At 42.5% G+C, this 24,684-nt stretch overlaps 1 protein-coding gene across 2 annotated transcripts in view; it reads right to left on the reverse strand.

The window, feature by feature from the left end:
* Nucleotides 1-215: 215 nt before the first annotated feature.
* Nucleotides 216-24,684, reverse strand: part of ACER2 (alkaline ceramidase 2) — a 37,971-nt gene continuing 13,502 nt past the window's right edge. For both annotated transcript variants that reach the window (XM_040359846.1, XM_040359837.1), the window contains exons 3-7: nucleotides 21,320-21,434; nucleotides 17,265-17,406; nucleotides 15,650-15,787; nucleotides 4,717-4,854; nucleotides 216-1,435 (exon numbers count right to left, since the gene is read on the reverse strand). In XM_040359846.1, the coding sequence (XP_040215780.1) occupies nucleotides 1,249-1,435; nucleotides 4,717-4,854; nucleotides 15,650-15,787; nucleotides 17,265-17,406; nucleotides 21,320-21,434 (720 nt within the window). In that variant the 3' untranslated portion in view covers nucleotides 216-1,248. The remainder of the gene's footprint in view (nucleotides 1,436-4,716; nucleotides 4,855-15,649; nucleotides 15,788-17,264; nucleotides 17,407-21,319; nucleotides 21,435-24,684) is intronic.

The raw sequence follows: 24,684 nt of genomic DNA on the forward strand, positions 1-24,684 counted from the left end.
AATAAAAATGTAGAAATGTAATAAATGTAATGTAAATAAATATAATATAATAAAAATTTAATAAATGTAGAAAAACAGTTTTGAGGAAATTGGCATCCCTAACAACAAACAATCCCAGATAACTACTTCTCTTTACTGCATTTGGATGCAGTTCACATACAATAATTCATAATCTGTCTTCATTGGTTTTACAAGCACTACAAAAGGAGGCACACTTTATAACTTAATACTTTTATTTTTATAGATATTCACAAATAATGAAAGCATAAATAGACATAATTGTAATTGTCAGAATACCGCTTACCTGGGCATCATAGTAACACTGAATACTTAATTGCCAAGACCTTCAACTCCAGTGGAGCAGTGTAATGAAAGTTTCAGACCTTCGTAAATACAAAAACGCCTGGGAAATGAGGAGTGGTGGGTTTTGGAAACCCTGCATTTAACTGTACTTGTATAAAAGGCCCATCGTACAGGCTACCCTATTGTGTTGCTACACACAGTTAAGATGTCCAATTCTATAAGCTTAAACATAAATTCACCTATGAAGGTCAGTCTTCTCATTCTAGACAGTTCAACCTTACAAAACATTTGTAAATTTAAAAACCTACACTCCTAGTTAATATGTTCACAATACTGCTCTAGGTGGACGTATGGCTCACCCTTCTATTTGAACCTCCCCTCCTAGTATTGCCAAGCTAACACATTGGAGGCAGAGTTTGGCAGAATGGGCAGTGCACTTTAAGAGCTCTTAACACCTAAAGTGTATGTTTTGAAGCCCACAGCCACCCTGGATTATCTTTAGATCACATATCCTCATCATATAGATGAAGCTTGTTGGAAGCAACACTATATAAAAATATAAATAGCCCTCAATAGAATAAAACAAGCACAGCAGCGTGTTCTTTTCTTAGCAGATATCCAACATGCAGATTTCTGCAAGATTGCACTTCAAAGTTGATTTGTAGAAATAGATTTTTTTTTTTTGTAGAAAATAAAACATGTATAAATGTACCAATAAATAGGAGCTGTTGTGTGTCTTAAAGGAACTGAGCTTGAGGAAGAAAAAAAAGAATGTGTTCTTCTTTGTTCCACAAGATGGCAGCAGCTAAGGTTCCGACCAAACAAAGACATATAATTAGTCCTTTACTGGACACACTGCAAAGAACATATATATCTAATAGTTTCCAGTGTGGGTATATTTCAGAAGTGAAAAAAAAAAACAAGTTCAAGCTTCTACACTGGAATTCATGTAATTTTCACAGGTGACTTTCTGTGGGCACAAAGCAAGCTGACATAGGGAACTCCGATAAAAGCCCACTTCTCGCTGGGCCAGAACTTTATGACGGGCCCCTGCTCTGGGATTTCAGATGCTGCATCGAAGTAGGCAAAGCAGACACAGCCGAGGTAGGCAGCCAGGCAGATGAGAATGTGCCTGCAAGACATAAGAACATAAATGAGACATTTGTTTCTTACAGCCTTATTTACAGAACAACCACAGGCCAAAATAGAAGCAGGATGTTGTTTTAAAAAGGAAAGCTGTAATAAAAGTCATCCTGTATCCAAAACCCTGAAAAGAAGAGTGCTTTTCCAACATGCACAGCCTATAATACTGCATAGTATAATACTGCATAGTGTAAAAGGGAAGAAGCTCCTACTGCAACCCAAAAGCAATTTTTTCTCCTGGTTCTAAACTGCTCAGCAATGTAATATTGTATAGGAGTGACTTTTCATAATTCGTAAAAATGTAGAGGTATTAGGACCCTCTTTTAATAAAGAATATATAAACTATATTACCAAAAGTATTGGGACGCCTGCCTTTACATGCACATGAACTTTAATGGCATCCCAGTCTTAATCCGTAGGGTTCAATACCGAGTTGGCCCACCCTTTGCAGCTATAACAGCTTCAACTCTTTTAGAGCCGGTTTACACAGGGGCGGCACGACTTCAGGGGCGAATCGGCCAGGCGGAAGGCTGTCCCAAAAATTAATAAATGTATCCAACCTCTTAGTGTCTCAATTCTCCTGTGCCAAAATGAGTGCCATCATAATAACATATGAACAATAATATAATACAATAATATAATACATTCATGTATAGCTTCAAATATTCATGTATAGCTTCCAAATAGTGCTTATATCATTTTAAACAATATTACATTTATAAAAAAAATGTGCATAGAACTCACATTTAAATGTGAGTTCTATGCAAATTTTTTTATAAAAATGTAATATTGTTTAAAAAGATATAAGCACTATTTGGAGCTCTTTCTCTCTCACATATATCGAGTCATAATGGAGGTACATCAATGGAGCAACAAGCTTTATTTGACCAAACTTAAAGCGGAGCTCCACCAAGGAAAACCTTTTTTTGCCTGTTGCTAGGCAGATCGTCCTAATCTGCCACTTCCTGATCCGCGGTCCGTCTGAATTCTTCTGTTCCTCAGCTGCCTCCTGTGGAATGGTGGAGCGGTGTCTTCTGGGACATTGTGTGTGTCCCAGGAGAAATCATCCATTCAAGGTGCGCCGCGCGGCTCACGCATGCGCATTAGGGAATCGGGCGGCTTCACTTCCTGATTCCCTGACCGAGGATGGCGGCGGGGCAGCCGAGACCCGAGCGTTTGCTCGGCTTCGGCTACCGTCATCGCGGGCACCCTGGACAGGTAAGTCTCCTTAGTAAAAGTCAGCAGCTACAGTGTTAGTAGCTGCTGACTTTTTTTTTTAACCGGACCTCCGCTTTAAGTGTTAGGTCACACTCTGTGAGGTGAGCACATTTTTTATGGGGGACTACTGAGGTGAATTGGTACAAAGCATGGATTTTTGAGGATTTGTGAAGAGTTAAAAAAGAAATCTGACATTATTCATTAACTATTTAATTGCACTTAAGCACTGGGATTCATATTTTATTATAAGAAGAAATATACATGAATATATTGTATTATACTTTGATATATATAATTTTTATATACCGTATTTATCGGGGTATTGCGCGCACCCCCAACCTAGAAGAGAAATTTTAGAAAAAAAAAAAAAAAACTTACAGTTTGAATGCCCCTCGTTGGTGTCTTGCCCGGCGTCCATCGGCGGCATTGTCCGGTTTTCGGCGTCCGTCTGCGGCCTCGGTGGTGTCCTCCCGCGCTGTCTCAGTCGAATCCCAGCTTCCCGCGCTGAGTTTGAACTGCGCCGCCGACATATACTGAGCGCAGTACACTCGGGCACGAGTCTGGCCGAATTTACCCGAGTGTACTGCGCTCGGTATATGTCGGCGACGCAGTTCAAACTCAGCGTGGGAAGCGGATATCGGCGTATATCGCGCACCCACGAATTTTGCCCTGATTTTAAGGGTAAAAAGTGTGCGGAATACGCCGATAAATACGGTATATTATATTGTATGATGGCACTCATATTGGCACAGGAGAATTGAGACACTAAGTGGTTGGATACATTTATTAACACTAGAGCAGCATTATCTGTTTTGAGATATACAATATTAATGTTAATTGCAAAATGCAGGAACTGCTAAAGTCCATCTATATAAAGCCCAATTTTATTTTGCTCTTTTCCGTTTTGAATAGCACATGACAGAGTTGATGGAAAAGTGATGGAAAGTGCAAAGTATTTACAAAAAACAGGTGCAGAGGGGGGAATCTTCCAACTTGACACCTGTCCTGGTGACTGCTGTTTATTGAGGGGATTCCCCTCATTTAGAAGAGATTTCTCCCATTTCCTGTCATGTTTCAAAGAGGGGGAGTGAGGAAAATATCCCCATGGGACACAGACAGCGTCCCTGTGCATTTAAGGAGGGGTGGGTCAAATCCACCTTAACCTATCAATGCCACCCATTTTGTAAAGCCCCCCCTCCCCCAGCTCACAGTGTATAACTTTCCAACCTTACACTGTTAGAAGATAATATAGGGATTTCTGCCAATATTTAAATCCCTAAAAATAATCAATTAAAAACAAATTAACGGCACTGAGTTTTTTTTTTTTCTGGAGCTCTACTTTAACTTAGAACATGCACAATAAATACACAGGCTTCTGCTACTGAACCCTTCTAGTCAGAATGCTAGTTTTCTGGCTGTTATGTTAATTTAATGGCCTCAATGCTTTCTGCATCACTGACCCAGAACAGCTATGCAAATAATAAGGAGGCCTCACTTTTCTGACTCTATTCGTTTTCTGCTTTATCCAGGGCAGTAAACCAAAAAGGATTTAAGCCAGACGCAGCCAGATTACTAGCATTTTCAGAAGGAAATACAAAATGCAATCTCTGTTTCTTAGCAGAGACTTAATTAGTGCTTTGGTAATACAGCACAAGGATTGGCGGTATTTAGGAAGTCAGCAAAATGTACATTAGCCTGCCAGTTTGGCGCTGAAAAACCTGGTAGCCAACTACAAGAAACGTCTGACTTCTGATTGCCAACAAGGGTTTTGCCACCAAGTATTAGGTCAAAGGGGTCAAATACTTATTAAAATGCAAATCAATTTATAACTTTTTTGAAATGCGCTTTTATGGATATTTTTGTTGTTATTCTGCCTCTCACTGTTAAAATAAAACTACCATTAAAATTATAGACTGGCCATAAATTTGTCAGTTGGCAAACCTACAAAATCAGCAGGGGGTCAAATACTTTTTCCCCCTCAATGTAGACCTTATTCATTACAGTGCCTGCCATGTACATTCTGCAAAAACTGCTTTTGCTTTTAATACTTACCATACACAGTGGAGGTAGGGGAAATTGAAATGAGACCATATTTCACAAAACGCTTTGTCGCTGATCCAGCAGACTAATGCTAAGGTCCACCAAAAGCCTGACATCAGACCCAACTTATAAACCCGCATGTTGTCACACCTAGAAAATCAGGCAGATAATAACATTTATGTTAACAGGCTAAACTGTGCAGACAGAAATGTTCTGATGGATCTTGTTGTTTTGAAAAATACCAGACTTACTGGCTGAATCACCCAAAGAAAGAAAAGAAAGTTCAGGGATGCGCTATGTACAGAGTGCAGAGTTCAGGGGTACTCTATGCACAGAGTGCAGAGTTTAGGGGTGCACTATTTACAGAGTGCAGTTTAATGGGTGTTCTATGCACAGAGTGAAGAGTTCAGGGTGTGCTATGTACATAGTGTAGAGTTCAGAGGTGTGCTGTGTACAGACTGCAGGGTTGAGGAGTGTACTACATACAGAGTGCAGTGTTTAGTGGTGTGATATGCATAGTGGGCAGGGTTCCCAGGCAGTGTAGGTGGTTCTGCCTCTCTCTCTCGGTTGCAGGGAGTTCATTGGTTGGCATCTGTGCACAGATGGGGATCACAGTGCAGCTTACTATGTGGTGCCCTACCTGACACTGCACCTGCATCTCCCTTGTTCCTGTCATGAGTGCAGGGAAGGCAGGGATCTGCGAGAGCTGCTGAAAGAAAAGCTAGCCTTGTAAAAGGCTTCTGTGTTTACAAGTGACAGTGGTGAGCGGAGGGTGAGAGCTGGAGGTGGCAGAACTTTACGCTACACATTCCAGCCAGGGGTGTATTTAGGTTTTGTGCTGCCCTAGGCCTGACTTAACTTGTGCACCCCCTAATTTAAATATGACCCACCCCTTCCTGTCAAGGCCACACCCCTTGCATTTTAAGACCCACCCTGAAATTTTCAAGTGGGGACACTAGTTCTGATTGCCTGGAGGGGGGGGGGGCAATGGATTCCCTTAATTTGCATAGATTTCCTCTCACTTCCTGTTTGGCTATGGGACAGGGATGGTAAAAAATTAGAAGTGACGCCCCCCCCCCATAGTTGCAGAATGCCAACCGCTCACATACTGGAAGCAATGTGGCCAATTTATGGGGGCGCTAAACTGATTTGCCCAACAGTGTAGCGCAAGCCAGCGGGGACACTGTCTGTGCTGCCCCCCTGCAAAGTGCTGCCCTAGGCCTGGGCCTTGTTGGCCTAGGCCAGGATACAGCACTGATTCCAGCTGAAAAAAGGCCTGGGTGCGGGGGCCACTTTAAACGGCCTGGCGGGCAGGATTCACCCTGCAGGCCTTGTGTTTGACATATGTTTCTTAGGAGATCAGGAAATTGTTTTTTTTTCTCCTGGTTGAAGCAAGTTGGACAATGCTTTATAAGTTTCTTGCCTTCCTCCATGTCAACTATGGGGGTAGGGTTATATATATATATATATATATATATATATATATATATATATATATATATATATATATATATATATATATATATATATATATATATATATATATATATATATATATAGGCTTTCCGTTTATTTTTAAAATGATGTAAATATGTAACTTTTCTTCTCTCCAAGCATAACTCTAAGCATATAAAGGATGTCCCTGCCTTGGCCCTACTGTGTGCGTAGCCTTCATTTCAATGTAAAGAAAAGTCTCAGACCAGTTCAAATACTATCTTGTACGGTGTCTGTAAGATGCTTTGTAAATACCAGGGAATTCAAATGTGGATTAGGCCCTAGTTTCTAATCAAATATTTATTAAATTAGCCAACTATCCTGTAGGGCTGAAATCCAATAACTTTCCCTTGATTACAGCGCTGCATAGAATTAAGTATTTATAGCTGATAAAAGAATAAATGATGCAATATAGAAAAATAAATAAAATATTTTATTTTCTTGTTTAATCCCATAGCACTACACAATGTGAAAAATAGTTGTTTTGGACATAACAATCAGAATGTGCCTACCATTATTATGGGGACAGTTACATGCTATTGGCAACACAGCTATTTTACATTAGACAATTTTTTTAAATAAACCAGAATATACACTAATCTCAGTATACGCTCTTTTCCATATGTTGTAGTAAAAACTGTAAGGCCCCGTACACACGATAGAATCTATCCGCTGAAAAATCCCAGCAAATGGGTTTCTGCGGATAGATCCTATGGTGTGTACACTCCAGCGGGTCTGTTTCCGCGGATATTTCTCCCCTGGGATGGATTCCAGCAGATCGAATATTTGCTGACATGCTAAACAAATCTATCTGCTGGAATCCATCCCAACGGATGGATCCGCTGGTCTGTATAGACTCACCGGATCCATCCGTCCGAAGGGATCCCCCGCATGCGTCGTAATGATTCGACGCATGCGTGGAATTCCTTATATGACAGCGTCGCGCACGTCGCCGCGTCATAATCGCGGCGACACGTCATCGCCAGAGGATTTCGGCGCGAATTTCAATGCGATGGTGAGTACATTCCATCGCATTAAAATCTGCTGAAATCCTCGAGAGGATTTATCCGCGGAAACGGTCTGCTGGACCGTATTCGCGGATAAATCCTCTCGTGTGTATGGGGCCCAAGGCCTCGTACAAACAAGAGGATTTCCGCTGGAAACGGTCCGCCGGACCGTTTCCAGCGGACATTCCTCCTCCGGATTTTGATCTGATGGCTTGTACACACCATCAGATCAAAATCCCAGCGGAAAACATACGCGGTGACGTGCCGCGCCACGACGATGACGCGGCGACGTGCGCGACCCTGGAAGGTAAATACTTCCACGCATGCGTCGAATCACTTCGACGCATGCGAGGGATGGGGATCGGGCAGACTTATCCGGTGCGTCTGTACAGACGACCGGATAAGTCCGAAGGACAGGATTCCAGCGGATAGATTTCTTAGCATGCTAAGAAATTTTTATCCGCTGAAAATCCGTCGGCTGGATTTTTATCCGCTGGAAAATGTCCGCTCGGGCCTACACACGACCGGATCTGTCTGCTGGAACTGATCGGCGGATCAATCCCAGCGGATAGATCCGGTCGTGTGTACGGGGCCTTAAAGACCTTGCTAAGTATTAGTAGATAAGTAGAGGATTCTGAAAACTACACACCACACCAATCTAATGCCCATCTCTTTTACGTAAGATGGTCAGAATAAAGAAACAGATAGGATTTTGATGTATGTCACTTTCCAGGAAACTCAAGGTCACATGACAGCGCACAGTGACAGTGCTGAAACCACACAATTTATCAGTATCTGCAGAAAACTTCAGAGAGGGAAATGGCACGCTGAGAATTTGTTGAACACTGCAGCTTTCTATATTTTGTTTATCATTTTGTACATGCTTTTAAAGCCACTAAACCATCCCTTTAAAAAAAACGATAAGGCTTATTCAGTAAGGCAAAAAATCTGACTAATATTTTGTCAACATTATCCTTACACTGCTATTATGTCAGTAATCTAAAATATGACTGGTTAATATATGTTAATGCACCCAGCATAATAAAACAAAAAACTAGAACTGTGCGATACCACAAAAATGCAGTGTATTAAAATAAATAAATAATAATATAAATCTCTTAATGAGTAGCAGTAAAACACCCACTGTGTTCCCACACCGAAAGCAACACAGTGATAAATTATGCTGCGCTACTGTTTGTTGTGATTGATATTAATTTGATTTACCTGATACTTTGCATTATTCTTTTGGTAGTTATTTATGTGCTGTAGATATCACACAATTTATCATTGCACCTTGCACAATACTGTTTTTACAGTGGTTTTCTGTACATTGTAAATTTTACATCATGAGCTTTAAATTGCTTCAGCCATTTATTACAGTTTAATATTTCTTATTAGTCGTAAGTATACAATATGGACTCTATCAGCTAAATTAAAGCAAGTACTGTAGGTATGTTCAGTATGTTCAGTAGGGGTTGACATCTTAACCACTTAAGGACCTCCGCACGATGATATACGTCGGCAGAATGGCACGGCTGGGCACATGGGCGTATATATACGTCCCCTTTAAGAGCCCAGTCATGACCCGGTCCAAAACTCTGTGACCGCGTCCGTGGGACCCGCGGACCCAATTGCCGATCGGGACACCAGAGCTGAAGAACGGGGAGAGGTGAGTATAAACAAACCTTCCTTGTTCTTCTCTGTGGCAATGTCAGTGATCGTCTGTTCCCTGATATCGGGAACGACGATCACTGACGTCACACGTCCAGCCCCGCCACCCTACAGTTAGAAACACACATGAGGTCACACTTAACCCTTACAGCGCCCCCTAATGGTTAACCCCTTCACTGCAATTATCATTTTCACAGTAATCAGTGCTTTTTTATAGCACTTTTCGCTGTGAAAATGACAATGGTCCCAAAAATATGTCAAAAGTGTCCGATGTGTCTGCCATAATGTCGCAGTCACAAAATAAAATCGCTGATCGCAGCCATTAGTAGTAAAAAAAAAATATATTAATAAACATGCCATAAAACTATCCCCTATTTTGTAAACGCTATAAATTTTGCGCAAACCAATCGATAAACGCATATTGCGATTTTTTTTTTTTTTTACCAAAAATAGGTAGAAGAATACGTATCGGCCTAAACTGAGGAAAAAAAATGTTTTAATATCTTTTTTGAGGATATTTTCTTATAGCCAAATGTAAAAAATATTGCATTTTTTTCAAAATTGTCACTCTATTTTTGTTTATAGCGCAAAAAATTAAAACCACAGAGGTGATCAAATACCACCAAAAGACATCTCTATTTGTGGGGAAAAAAAAGGACGCCAATTTTGTTTGGGAGCCACGTCGCACGACCGCGCAATTGTCAGTTAAAGCGACGCAGTGCCGAATCACAAAAAAGGGGCAAGGTCCTTAACCTGAATATTGGTCCGGGTCGTAAGTGGTTAAGTTGTCCCTTTAGTGACTCTTGTCACTCACTAGGTGAAGTGAACACATGCAGCAGCAAAATATATATATTACAGCGGGTAAAATAAGTATTGAACACGTCACCATTTTTCTAGGTAAATATAATTCTAAAGGTACTAATGACATGACATTTTCACCACGTTGGTAACAACTCACGCAGTCCATAGATACAAAGAAACCAAACAAATAAGTTCAGAAATTAAGTTGTGTAATAAAATGGAATGACACAGGGAAAAAGTATTGAACATGCCAACTAAATTTTTTTAGTACTTCGTAATAAATCCTTTGGGGCAGATCCACAAAGAAATTACGCCGGCGTATCTATTGATACGCCGCGTAATTTCAAAGTTCCCACGTCGTATCTTTGTTTTGTATCCACAAAACAAGATACGACGGAATGAGGGATCGATCCGACAGGCGTACGTCTTAGTACGCCGTCGGATCGTAGGTGTATATTTACGCTGGCTGCTAGGTGGCGTTTCCGTCGAATTCCGCGTCAAGTATGCAAATTAGCTAGATACGGCGATCCACAAACGTACGTCCGGGCGGCGCATTTTTTACGCCGTTTGCGTTCGGCTTTTTCCGGCGTATAGTTAAAGCTGCTATATGGTGGCGTATTCAATGTCAAGTATGGCCGTCGTTCCCGCGTCGAAATTTGAATTTTTTACGTCGTTTGCGTAAGTCGTTCGCGAATAGGGATTTGCGTAGAATGACATCACCATCCTAAGCATTGGCTTGTTCTGGTTTAATTTCGAGCATGCGCACTGGGATACCCCCATGGACGGCGCATGCGCCATTAAAAAAAAACGTTGTTTACGTCGGGTCACAACGTATTTACATAAAACACGCCCCCATCACATCAATTTGAATTGCGCGCCCTTACGTCGCCAAAGATACACTACGCTGCCGTAACTTACGGCGCGCATTCTTTGAGGATTAGAAAAAAAAGTTACGGCGGCGTAGTGTATCTTAGATACGCTACGCCCGGCGGAAATATGCACCGATGTACGTGGATCTGCCCCTTTGTTGGCAATGACAGCTTCAAGACACCTCCTGTATGGAGAAACTAGTCGCATGCATTGCTCAGGTGTGATTTTGGCCCTTTCCTCCACACAGTCTTCAAATCTTGAAGGTTCAGTGGGTCTATTCGATGAACTTTTTTTTTTTTGCTTCCAACATTGTAACCTGTTCGTCTGTTAACTGTGCAAACGTGATTCCTTCATGGAAAAGATTATTCGATTCCACATCAGCAGATACTGTAGATGTGTATAGTAATTCGAAGAAGTCTCTGGCCCAGATTCAAGAAGCACTTGCGCCCGCGCAACCATAGGTTGTGCGGCGCAAGTGCTTACTTGCTCCGGTGTAACGAGTGCTCCTGATTCAGGAACCTCGTTACACCGAATGCAGCCTAGGATCTGACAGACATAAGCCTCCTTATGCCTTCACTTCCCAGGCTGCATTCTTGCGTTGGCCGCTAGGGGGCGCGGCCATTGTGATCGGCGTATAGTATGCAAATTGCATACTACCACCGATTCACAAAAGTTGCGCGGGCCCTGCGCACGCAAGGTACGGAGTTTCCGTACGGCGACTTTAGCGCAAGGTTGCTCCTGCTATAGCAGGGGCAACCTATGCTAAAGTATAGCTGCGCCTCCCGCCCGTGAAATTTAAATTTCACGTCGTTTACGTAAGTGATTCGTGAATGGCGCTGGACGCCATTCACGTTCACTTAGAAGCAAATGACGTCCTTGCGACGTCATTTGCCGCAATGCACGTCGGTAAAGTTTCCCGACGGAGCATGCGCTGTTCGCTCGGCGCGGGAGCGCGCCTAATTTAAACGATTCCCGCCCCCGGCGGGATCATTTACATTAGGCAGCCTTACGCCCGTCTGTTTAGCATATCGCCCGCGCAATTTACGGAGCTTCTGCTCCGTGAATCGATGGGCAAATCGAAATATTTGCGTGGGCGCAGAGAAAAATCTTTGCTCTTTGCCCACGCAAATATTGCTCCATTCTACCTGAATCTGGGCCTCTGAATTATGTTACTCTGGTTCTGGCACCATCTCCCCTGTGGAAGTTCGCAAAGAAATAACCACGGGGGCCTGTCTTCACAGTGTACCATATATGCAAGCAATTTTCCTGCCCTCTCCCCATGTTCAAAAAGCTTTTGTTTAGAAAAGAAAGTTTTCGCCTGGTCATCTCTTATTGCAATTGATCCAGCATTCTGGTCTGCATCTTAAGTGAAGCTGCTTGGGCAGGAGAGGGGTTTATGACATATCGTTTCTCAATACTGCCTTATTGAGGGCTGTCACAGAGGTAGCTTTTAACCACTTAAGCCCCAGACCATTTTGCAGCTAAATGCCCAGGCCAGGTTTTGCGATTCGGCACTGCGTCACTTTAACAGACAATTGCGCGGTCGTGCGACGTGGCTCCCAAACAAAATTGGCGTCCTTTTTTCCCCACAAATAGAGCTTTCTTTTGGTGGTATTTGATCACCTCTACGGTTTTTATTTTTTGCGTTATAAACAAAAAAAAGGGCGACAATTTTGAAAAAAATGCAATATTTTTTACTTTTTGCTATAATAAATATCCCCCAAAAACATATATAAAAATAATTTTTTTCCTCAGTTTAGGCCGATACGTATTCTTCTACATATTTTTGGTAAAAAAAAATCGCAATAAGCGTTTATCGATTGGTTTGCGCAAAATTAATAGCGTTTACAAAATAGGGGATAGTTTTATTGCATTTTTATTAATTTTTTTTTTTTTATTACTATTGGCGGCGATCAGCGATTTTTTTCGTGACTGCGACATTATGGCGGACACTTCGGACAATTTTGACACATTTTTGGGACCATTGTAATTTTCACAGCAAAAAATGCATTTAAATTGCATTGTTTATTGTGAAAATGACAGTTGCAGATTGGGAGTTAACCACAAGGGGCGCTGTAGGAGTTAGTGATCCCCTAGTGTGTGTTTACAACTGTAGGGGGGTGTGGCTGTAGGACTGACGTCATCGATCGAGTCTCCTTTATAAAAAGGATCACTCGATCGATACGCCGCCACAGTGAAGCACGGGGAAGCCGTGTTTACATACAGCTCTCCCCGTTCTTCAGCCTCGGGGAGCGATCGCGACGGAGCGGCTATAAACGAATAGCCGCGCCGTCGTCCCGGATCGCTCCCTGAGGGAATCCGCACGCCGCACGCAGCGGAAGGGGGGGTCCCGATCAGACCCCCCACCCGCTAGAAGGCGGGGACGTATATATACGCCCATCTGCCTGTCCGTGCCATTCTGCAGACGTGCGGCGGGCGTTAAGCGGTTAATCGGGTAATATCAGAGACCAGGGTAGCTCTGACAAAGTTTAAAGGAATCCCACACTGCGGAAGGAGAAGCAGATTGATTGTTTTCTATAAAATATGTTTCTCATTTATTCATGAGGTCATCATCCTCCACTAATAGAGAAAGCCAAAATGGGTTTAGACGCCACGTGTGAGGTGGTCTATCCAAAGGGGTACTCAATGTTCTCCAATATGGACAGTGTTTTGAAAGAAGTCTGGGACAAAAGGCTGCTTCCTTTAGTCTTTGCGGGAGTGGAGGAGAAACACAAGTATGCTGTAATGGAGGGGTATTTGTGTCTCCAAGTGTCAGCCAAATCAAAATTAGCTACAAGTCTAGAAAACCTGGTATTAGGTGTAGCAGAGTGTGGTGGCATAGGTAGATGTTTTTTTTTGCAGGTTGGGGTGTAGGGTAGTATTGAAGTCCCCCCAGCCAAATGGCCTGTACAGTAGGATGATGAGCCATGAACGAAAACCCTTTGAGAGTTTGGCTTTGTGATCATTGTCTTGCTGAAATGTCCACCCTAGTTTCATCTTCATCATCCTGGAAGATGGCAGCAGATTTTTATCAAGAATGTCTCGGTACATTTTTCCATTCATCCTTCCTTCAATGACATGAAATTTGTCAGTACCATATGCTGAAAAACAGCCACCCCACACCATTGATGTTCCCACCTCCTAACTTCACTGTTGGTATGGTGTTTTTGGGGTGATGTGCAGTGCCGTTTGACCTACAAACATGATGTGTATTATGGCATGCAAAGAGTCCAATTTTTGTCTCATCTGACCAGACTATATTCTCCCAGTAATTCACAGGCTTCTCTAAATGTTGAGCAGCAAACCTTAAAGCGGATGTGCCATGGGAACAAAATATTAAAAGCCAGCAGCTACAAATACTGCAGCTGCTGACTTTTAATATTAGGACACTTACCTGTCCTGGAGTCCAGCGCCGATCGCAGCAGAGGACGAGCGATCGCTCGTCTCTCTGCTGCTCCCCCCGCCATCCACGCTGAGGGAACCAGGAAGTGAAGCGCTGCGGCTTCACTGCCTGGTTCCCTATGGCGCATGCGCGAGTCGCGCTGCGCCCGCCGATTGGCTCACACGCTGTGTGCTGGGAGCCGAGTGTTCCCAGCACACAACGGGCGACAGACGGGATGTGACGGAATGCCCGTCTTTTTCCCGTATCGTGTGGCCGGAAGTGGGTGCAAATACCTGTCTTTAGACAGGTATCTGCACCCCCCTCTGCCCTGAAAGGTGTCAAATGTGACACCGGAGGGGGGGAGGGTTCCGATCAGCGGGACTCCACTTTAGGGTGGAGAACCGCTTTAAACAAGCTTCAACATGCTTTTTCTTCAGCAATAGAGGCTTGCGTGGTAAACATGCATACAGGCCATGGCGATCGAGTGCAACATTGTAACCTGTTCGTCTGCTAACTGTGGAAACGTGATTCCTTCAAGGAAAAGATTAATCGATTCCACATCAGCAGATACTGTAGATGTGTATAGTAATTCAAAGAAGTCTCTGAATTATGTTACTCTGGTTCTGGCACCATCTCCCCTGTGGAAGTTCGCAAAGAAATAACCACGGGGGCCTGTCTTCACAGAGTCCAAGAGTCCAGACTCCAAAGAGTCCAATTTTTGTCTCATCTGACCACACTATATTCTCCCAGTAATTCACAGGCTTCTCTAAATGTTGAGCAGCAAACCTTAAACAAGCTTCAACATGCTTTTTCTTCAGCAATAGAGGCTTGCGTGGTAAACATGCATACAGGCCATGGCGATCGAGTGCATTAGTTATTCTTTTCTTTGAAACAATTGAACCTGCTAATTCCAGGTCTTTCTGAAAAGCTTTCCGCAAGTGGTCCTTGGCTCTTGGACAACGCTTCTGATAATTCTTTAACTTCTTTTCACTTCTCTGTAAGAAATCTTGCGAGGAACACCTGGTCCTGGCCGCTTTACGGTAAAATTATGTTCTTTCCACTTACGGATTATGGCCCCAACAGTGCTCACTTAAAGCTTCAGAAGTTTAGAAATCCTTCTGTAACCAATGGCATCAGTATGTTTTGCAACAATAAGGTTGCTAAGGTCTTGGGAGAGCGCTTTGCTTTTACCCATCATGAGATGTTTCTTGTGTGACACCTTGGTCATTTATGAGACACCTTTTTAAAGTTGAGACCGAACCAACTGATATTAATTTGCACCGACAAGGGGCAGGGTTGCTTTCTAATTACTGATAGATTTCAGCTGGTGTCTTGGCTTTCCAATGCCGTTTTGCAGCTCCCTTTGATCATGTGTTCAATACTTTTCCCTGTGTCATTCTATTTTATTACACATAACTTCATTCCTGAACTTATGTGTTTTTTTTTTTTTGTATGTATGTTGTTACCGACATGTGGTGAATAATTCATGCCAATAGCACCTTAAGAAATATATTTACCTAGAAAAATGCCTCTGTGTGTGTGTGTGTGTGTGTGTGTGTGTGTGTGTGTGTGTGTGTGTGTGTGTGTGTGTGTGTGTGTGTGTGTATGTGTGTGTATATATATATATATATATATATATATATAAATAAAAAGATACACACACTATATGTACTTATATTATATACTTATATTATATAGTTATGGTCACACATGTACATACCTCTTAAGCTCTGTGATAAGTAAGATTGTACAGGGTATTCCAAGTGTCATTAGAGAAATGTTGTTGATTGCAGGCTTGATGAATGCCAAGACTGTTGTAATTCCAGAAAGAACACCAACTACTGCTTTAAACCTCCACCTGCAACAAAACAGGCCGACAGCTGAATTGACCTGACCTTTTTGAAATTTGTGGTTGTATTTTCAGTATAAGTTAGCAGAAACCTAAGCAGTATTTCTTACATAGGATATACCAATTTAAACGAATTTATAAATATTTCAAATAAGCTACTAGGATACCTGAGAACAGCAATAAGTTTGGAAACTGGCAGTGGGATGACGGGTGATTGCAGAGCACCTCACTCAGTACATTGTAAATCTAAAGTGTTCTGCTAAGAAAACATATTCAAAAGATTAAGTGCACAGCCATAGACCTAAGTAATGGTGGCTGCTTCAGTGAAAATGACGAAAGGTACAGTCAGTAGAAAAAATTAAAATCTAACATGTAAAGTATCACCAGCATACCATTATAGAAATACAAAAATAGGACACTAAGGGCCGGATTCTCTGAGTTTCGCCGTCGTATTTATGCGCCTGATTCTTAGAATCAGTTACACATAGATTTCCCGTAGATCCGACTGGCGTAACTGTGTTACACCGTCGTATCGTAACTGCATATTTACGCTGGCCGCTAGGTGTCGCTTCCGTCGAATTCCGCGTTTAGTATGCAAATTAGCTAGATACGCGAATTCCCGAACGTACGCCTGGTCGACGCAGTACAGTTTACGCCATTTACGTTAGGCTTTTCCCGGCGTATAGTTACCCCTGCTATATGGTGGCGTAAGTGCGGTGTACCAATGTTAAGTATGGCCGTCGTTCCCGCAACGAAATTTGAAAATTTTACGTTGTTTGCGTAACTCGTCCGTGAATGGGGCTGGACGTAATTTACGTTCACGTCAAAACCAATACGTCCTTGCGGCGTATTAGGAGCAATGCACACTGGGAGATTTCCACGGACGGTGCATGCGCCGTTCGTGAAAAACGTCAATCTCGTCGGGTCACAGAACATTTACATAAAACACACCCACCTGTTCCAAATTTGAATTAGGCGGGCTTACGCCGGACGATTTACGCTACGCCGCCGCAACTTACGGAGCAAGTGCTTTGAGAATACAGCACTTGCCCGTCTAAGTTGCGGAGGTGTAATGTAAATCGGATACGTTATGCGGCCGCAAAGATACGCGATTCTACGAGAATCTGGTCCTTAATCGCCACCAAACAATGCAATGTTTCACACACTTTGGTGGGTAGAAACTAGGTGGGTGAAGATATTTTCCTCTTTTTTCCTGTTACTCTGGGATAGAAAGAGAAGAGGAATCTGTCCAACAGGTAACAGACAGGAAGAAGTAGAAAAAAAACAACTAACAGGGGTGTTTAACCTTTCTGCACTATCCATGATTGAAAAACAGTTTGAGCTATAGACACTTCAAATGCTGTCACTTCTGAAAAGCTCCTGAAATGCACACATTTATGTGAAATCTACTATTGCCAGACAGGAGTCTTTAAACAAAATAACAACATTTAGGTAGTTTATCTACGTAAACTTGCATTTTTATTACCTGTCATGTCGGAAGATTCTTGGCAGGTGCCTTTTTGGAAACCACATTGCTAATGCAGACATTAACACCCAGAGAATAGCCAATTCGTCCAACATCTGTCCCAGGAAACTCAGTGTTGCATGAAAATACACTGACCCGATTCCTGGCCAAATAGAAAAAAAAATCATTAGTCATTTTAGAGAATGGTATTTATTCAGCATTAACAAAGGTAAACTATTCCAGCAAGAGACCATCAATGCACCTAGACTTCAAACAAAACCCTACCAACAGCTTCTGAAGTGTTATCAAACAATTGGGGCTCTGGCAATGAATGAATCTTATTTTCTAAATACATTGCTATTCTATTCTACTTAAGAGCAGAGTGATAAGATTCTCTGAAAAAGAAGCAGTATATGGTGACCTGCCCAATAAACGGCTGAACTCCAGGCATATATACCATTCGTGGTTTGGCAATGGTGTTGTGAAGACATTAACCTGTGGAACGCTGCATTAGTAGATCTTATTACAGCTCCTAAACCTACCAGCACTGCTCATGCCCAAGGGAAAAAGGCCCCAAGGAAAAAACAGGAAGCCTTGGGACTCTGCAATTAAACACTTCTTTGAGAGTGTCATCATAGATCAAAATGGCGCCTATGACAGAAAGCACAACAGGACAAAGCATGTCTTAGATTTAGGTACCAAGCCCGAGACAGGACCATAACTGACAAAACTTAACATCGCAGGTCTTCCAACACATGTGGGCCACTAAACTATAGCAGTTTATACTGAAAATCTTCTAATATTAAAGTGAATCTTTTCAAAGCCATAGTGCTTGATATATCCCTACCTAGCCCTTAACGACTTCAATCTAGTTTGGCCTTTAAATGGGCTGACAACCACATCTCTTAGGCCCCGTACACACGGCCGAAGAACTCGACGTGCCAAACACATCGAGTTCCTCGGCCAGTTCAGCCCTGAAGCCGCCGAGGAGCTCGGCGGGCCGAGAGCTCCCATAGAACAACGAGGAAATAGAGAACATGTTCTCTATTTCCTCGTCGAGCTCCTCGTCGGCTTCCTCGGCCGAAAGTGTACACACGGCCGGGTTTCTCGGCAGAATTCAGCCAGAAACTCGGTCGGAAGCTGAATTCTGCCGAGGAAACTGGTCGTGTGTACGAGGCCTGAGGCTCCATTCACACTAATGCGTTTTTTGGTGCATTTTGCAGAAAAGCAGGGAATTTTTTTTAACATGGGTTCATATGGAACGTGTTCACATCAATGCTTTTTTGTGCCTCTGCGTTTTTGGAAAGGGTCGGGACTTTTTTTTCCCACAAAAAGCAGCGTTTTGCATGTAATAGAATTCAATGGACCCGCATCCAAAACGCAAGTACCGTGATTTTGCCACGATTTGCGTTTTGCATTTTATTTATTTTTTAACCTGTTTTTAGCTGGTTGTTAAAGGAAATTTAAAAAAATTAAAAATGATGGCTAAAAAAAAAAAACGCAAATCATGGTAAAAACGCACGTCAAAAAACGCAGCAAGCACCGCAAAAAGCACTGCAATAACGCTGAAAAGCAACATGCATAGGTGTGAATCGAGCCTAAATGTTTTTTTTCTTTGTCTGAATTTCCCACTTCCTGTTTCTCCTCATTAAACTTGCCACCATCATCTGAGCGGTGGTTAGTGAGCCAGAACAGCTTGCCGAGGAGGAACAGGAAGTGAGAAATTCATACAAAGAAAAAAAACATTTAGAAGGGAAATTGAAGGAAAGGGTAAGTGAATCAACAATGCACTAACTTAAGAGCCCTTTTACACGAGTGCGTTTTTGCCGCATTTTCTCTGTAAAAATAGCGCTATTAAAATGCTCCAAAAACGCCACCTCCATTGAAATGAATTAAAAACGCTATAAAAAACGTGGTAAAATCGTGGTGTTTTACCGCTATTTTAACGCTCCGCTATAGGCGTTTCCAGTGTGAAAGGGCTCTGAAGGAACCTATTTAGAAAATAAAAAACAAACCTTTACAACCCCTTTAAGCAATAATTAGCATTGCAACAAGGTACAGAAATTTCCCTTCAATGCCTCCACTCAAACAAACATCATACAAATCTTCTCAAACACACCCTACCATCAGCTCCATCCCCAATGTTGAAGCCACTATGAGCTCTGTTACCCCAATGAATCAAAATGTCACTGGGATGACCTTTGTAAAAAAGATTTAAAATGTGTTTGAAATTACAATAAAGAGTAAGTAACCCCTAACATGAACATCTCTTACTAGGTCTGTTAAATATACACTTTAACACAATTTGTTATATCTGTTCAATAAATGCAAAAATATACCTGTTATATCCTGACAGAAATCTTGTCAGCTGATAACTTCCTGCACGTTATGCCTCTTTATAACACAATTCCCAGCTATCTCTAAGGACTACAAAACTGTTCCTGTCGTGTATTGGAGAGGGGGAGGTTATTGTAGTCTTGCTCTAAGTCTAAGGTAACAACATTGCTTCTCCAGAAAACCAGTAGAATGAGTGAGTGTGGCCACCCTAGGACAGGAAATGTGTTACTGACGCCTTACCTGGTGAAAATAAAGGGGGGGAAAGCCTCGCAAAAAAGAATACTAATGCAGCCACCCCATCTGAGGACTAGTAAACAAAAAATATATTGCATTTTTGTTCTTGGGTTTACATCTACAATAGGTATTCATTTTTTTTATATTTGAAATGATTTTAAAATACAGCTAGTAGTAATCTAAAAGAATGACAGCCAGCATTATAAGCCAATCATTCATTTCCACAGTGCACAGTCATATGAGGAGGTGTATTCACTAAAGTCTAATTTTGAACCCAAACTGCAGATAGCAGCATTGCCAAAGCTGCCAAATTCACTATCTGCAAGAGGCCCAAGCTTTGTGTTTCTGGCACTGGCAAGGGTTTTTTCTGTATTACACACTTTGTGATTGCTAATTAATAAAGGCTGTATTTTTAGCAGGTTTCCTATATAGGATCAGCTTTAATCAATTATTTTCCCAGCAATGCTAAACAGTATAATCATATCAAAGCAGCTTGATTTATAGTTGTATAAAAGATTTCTAATCCTTACAAAAATATTGAGTATACATGTTCCAAACCCAGTTCACACAGGGGCGGCACGACTTTGGGGGCGACTCGGCAAGGCGATCTCAAGACGACTTGCAAAATGACTTCTGTATTGAAGTCAATGCAAGTCGCCCAGAGTCGCCCCCGAAGTCGTACAAGAACCTTTTTCTAAGTCAGAGCGTCTTAAGTCGCTCTTATTAGAGATCCATTGAACAGAACGGAGCGCGACTTGTCAGGCAGCTGAGTCGCCTGACGAGTCGCCCGCTGTGTGAACCGGCTCATGTCAGAGGTTTCTTAGGCCCCGTACACACGACCGAGTTTCTCGGCAGAATTCAGCCAGAAACTCGGTCGGAGCTGGATTCTGCCGAGAAACTCGGTCGTGTGTACACTTTTCAGCGAGGAAGCCGACGAGGAACTCGTCGAGCCGAAAAGAGAACATGTTCTCTATTTCCTCGTTGTTCAATGAGGAAAGTCGGCCCGCCGAGATCTCGGTGGCTTCCACACTGAACTCGACGAGGAACTCAATGTGTTTGGCACGTCGAGTTCCTCGGACGTGTGTACGGGGCCTAAGAAGTATGAACCCATCATCCCTTATCCAACATATCTGATCATCCCTTATCTATTTTATACGTTAAAAGGAAGGGGTGCGGACAATCCATGAAATAAAAATACAAAGCACACTACTGTATTAAATATCTGGCCAGCTTTTTTATTTACTTTGGGAATACTAGTAAATATAAAAAAGACAATACTCGGAACCTCAGCTTAAACAAAGTGAAACAACTGTTTAGCTGGAACGCAGTTTTCTGAAAACCAGGATGTAAATATGACGGCATCAGCAAGCTGTATTAGCCTAATTCAAGCAAAGCATGAGGATGTTACTGGCTATGTGCTGTGCAGAAACATGCAGTACAGGAAGCCAATGGGAATTTTTTTCCTTACACGTCTTACATAAAAACACACCCACTGTCACACTTACCAACCACAACAAGTAGGGTCCATATTAAATATATGCCGCTGTTGAAGCAGGTGGCGTACTGACGGAACAGGCACATGCATATGGGTGGTAAAACAAAAAACAAAATGTTGCTGACCTATAAAATAAAATAAAATAAATCAAAATCATCCAATAAATGTACAAAAGATGTGAAAAGGTACATAGTGCAAAACAGGAAAATAAAAAAATAAAAAAACAGGAGAAATTTTGTTTGACTGTTAGAAAATGAATGCTAGTTTACACAAGCAATTAAGGTATACGTGACTACAGACTTTTCCCTATCATCCACTGGGGGATAAAGGAACCGATTTAATAACCATTGGTTTATAGTATTACCCTCAAGCACGTTGGACACTGGGCAACAAAACTGTAAAGCCACGTACACACGATCAGTCTGAAGGACCGTTGTCATCGGTTAACCGATGAAGCTGACTGATGGTCCGTCGCGCCCACACACCATCGGTTAAATAACTGATTGTGTCAGAACGCCGTGTCGTAAAACACAACGACGTGCTGAAAAAAATGAAGTTCAATGCTTCCAAGCATGCGTCGACTTCATTCTGAGCATGCGTGGATTTTTAACCGATGGTCGTGCCTACTAACGATCGGTTTTGACCTATCGGTTAGGAATCTATCGGTTAAATTTAAAGCAAGTTGGCTTTTTTTTAACCGATGGTTAAATAACCTATGAGGCCCACACACGATCGATTTTGACCGATGAAAACGGTCCATCAGACCGTTGTCCTCTGTTTAACCTATTGTGTGTACGAGGCCTAAGCCAGACCCAATTGCCTATATAACCCCTCCCATATCCAGCATGCCAGATATAGCATTGTGCCTCTGTGTTGGCCAATCTTTTTTGCTGGTCGCCTGGTTTGGGTTCAATTGAACAACGCCATGGTGGCTTATGTATTTCATCATCGGGGAACAAAGCGTTTTACAGCAGTGTGAGAGATCAAATTCATTCTGACCTGCTTACAGCATCATGCTCTGGCTTTCTCTGTAAAGTATATCGCAAATGTGGAAAACTGTCAGACGGACTTTGTAAACAGCTCTTGAATCCCAGGGAAGAGTCTCTTTACCAGGAGGCGATTTCAGGACCTGTCTCTAGAGGGGTACATTTGATAAGTCCTGGTCATAAGATTCTTCAACAGAGACAGAGGATGCCTTGATCGCCTCCATGCTATCATTACGCACAGTTGAATGCATTCCCTCATTTGCCTTGCAGAACTGAGGTAAAGGGGATTGCAGTCTTGTTCATAGCTCGAGACTGTTCAAGGAAAGTTTGTTACGCAGATCTCATTTGTTAGCTTGCTGACAGTCTATGCCCACTTCCAATCATGGTTTGATCGTCCAACCTGTTTCTTGGTCACTAGCTTTTTTTGGCATGGCTATTGAAGCCAAGATGCTAAGAGATTGGGAATTTTGAGATCCATCATACAAACTATGATACACATGTAGACTATTTACCGTAAAGGTTTAGCATGAGACCTTGATGGCTTTTTTCTGTAGCTGTGCGCATAGAAAGATTCCTCCATGCAGATCCACCCACTTCTGACCCTTTATTTGGTCAGAAGTGGGTCAGTATCTGCCCCAGAGTACATTAAAGTATCATCTGTCAGGTTTAGGCTTCCTTTTTCAGGGTTCAAGGGACTACTCACATGATGCTTCAGGCCATACCCCCTCTTTCCAGCCACAGGGTCTAAACTTGGTACTTGCGGCTTCTCAGCAGTCCCCTAGTGAATCGGACTAAATATATTTTTTTTATTAATCATCCTTGTTGCAAAAGATGGCTTTCCTGTGGCAATAACTTTGGCCAGGAAAGTTTCACATTCAACTATATTGTCCTGCAGGGGATCCCCCTTGTTTTGTCTCAACTTTGGAACAGGAAGGGGCCATCCCCGAACTGTTACCACAAAGTTGGGAGCATGAAATTGTCCAAAATGTCTTGGTATGATGACGCCTTAAGTGTTCCCTTCAGTGGAACTAAGGGGCCAAGCCCAACCCCAGAAAAACAACCCCACACCATAATACCCCCTCCATCAAATTATTTGGACTAGTGAACAAAGCAAGGTCCATAAAGACATGGATGAGCGCGTTTGGGGTGGATGGACTTGACTGGCCTGCACCTAGTCCTGACCTCAACCTGATAGAACTCCTTTGGGATAAATTAGAGTGGAGAATGCGAAAAAAATCAGTGGATTGACCTCACAATGGTGCTTCTGGAAGAATGGTCAAACGTTCCCATAGACAGCCTTCCCACAAGAGTTGAAGCTGGTATAGCTGCAAAGGGTGGGCAAACTCAATATTGAACCCTATTGACTAAGACTGGGGCACCATTAAATTTCATGTGTGTGTAAAGGCACATATCCCAATAATTTTGGTAATATAGTGTATATATAAGAAAGTAACAAGTCTCAACAATACTCTATATGTAGAGCTTGTGGTGCCTTGATGATGCCAACTTCTGTAGATGCTACAACTAGGAATACTTACCTTCTGTTGACTGCATGTCATTCAAGCTATAAGAGGTCTCCTACAGCTGTGAATTTAAAGGCCCAGATTCTCAAAGGGCTTACGACGGCGCAGCGCCATGTACGCCGTCGTAAGTCCTAATCTGGGCCGTCTTAGAATCAGTTACACATAGATATCCATTAGATCCGACAGGCGTAAGTCTCTTTTTTTGGCCCGCTAGGTGGCGCTTCCGTCGATTTCCCCATTGAGTATGCAAATTAGCTAGATACGCAAATTACCGAACGTACGCGCGGCCGACGCAGTAAAGTTACAACGTTTACGTTAGGCTTTTCCCGGCGTGAAGTTGCCCCTGGGTCTATGAGGCGCAACCAATGTTAAGTATGGCCGTCGTTCCCGCGTCGAAATTTGAAAAGTTATGTCGTTTGCGTAAGTCGTCCGTGAATGGGGCTGGACGGCATTTACGTTCACATCGAAACCAATGACGTCCTTGCGACGTCATTTGGAGCAATGCACCCTGGGACATTTTACGGGCGGCGCATGCGCAGTTCGTTCGGCGCGGGAATGCGCTTTATTTAAATGCTACACGCCCCCTACCCGCCGAATTTGAATTCCGCCGGGTGATTTACGTTACGCCGCCGCAACTTTACACGTAAGTGCTTTGTGAATAATGCACTTGCCTGAAAAACTTGCGGCGACGTAACATAAATCAGATACGTTACGCCCGCCCATTTTTACGCCGATCTACGAGAATCTGGGCCAAAGTCTTTGGAGATGCTGCTATTAGACATATTGGTACTGTTGGAAAGACATGTTTTAATGTGAATTGCTTTTATTTTGCACGTGTGCATTCTTTGTATGTATAACTTCAGTGC

Source organism: Rana temporaria, chromosome 1, assembly GCF_905171775.1.
Source record: "Rana temporaria chromosome 1, aRanTem1.1, whole genome shotgun sequence".
In the NCBI taxonomy this organism is placed as follows: domain Eukaryota; kingdom Metazoa; phylum Chordata; class Amphibia; order Anura; family Ranidae; genus Rana; species Rana temporaria.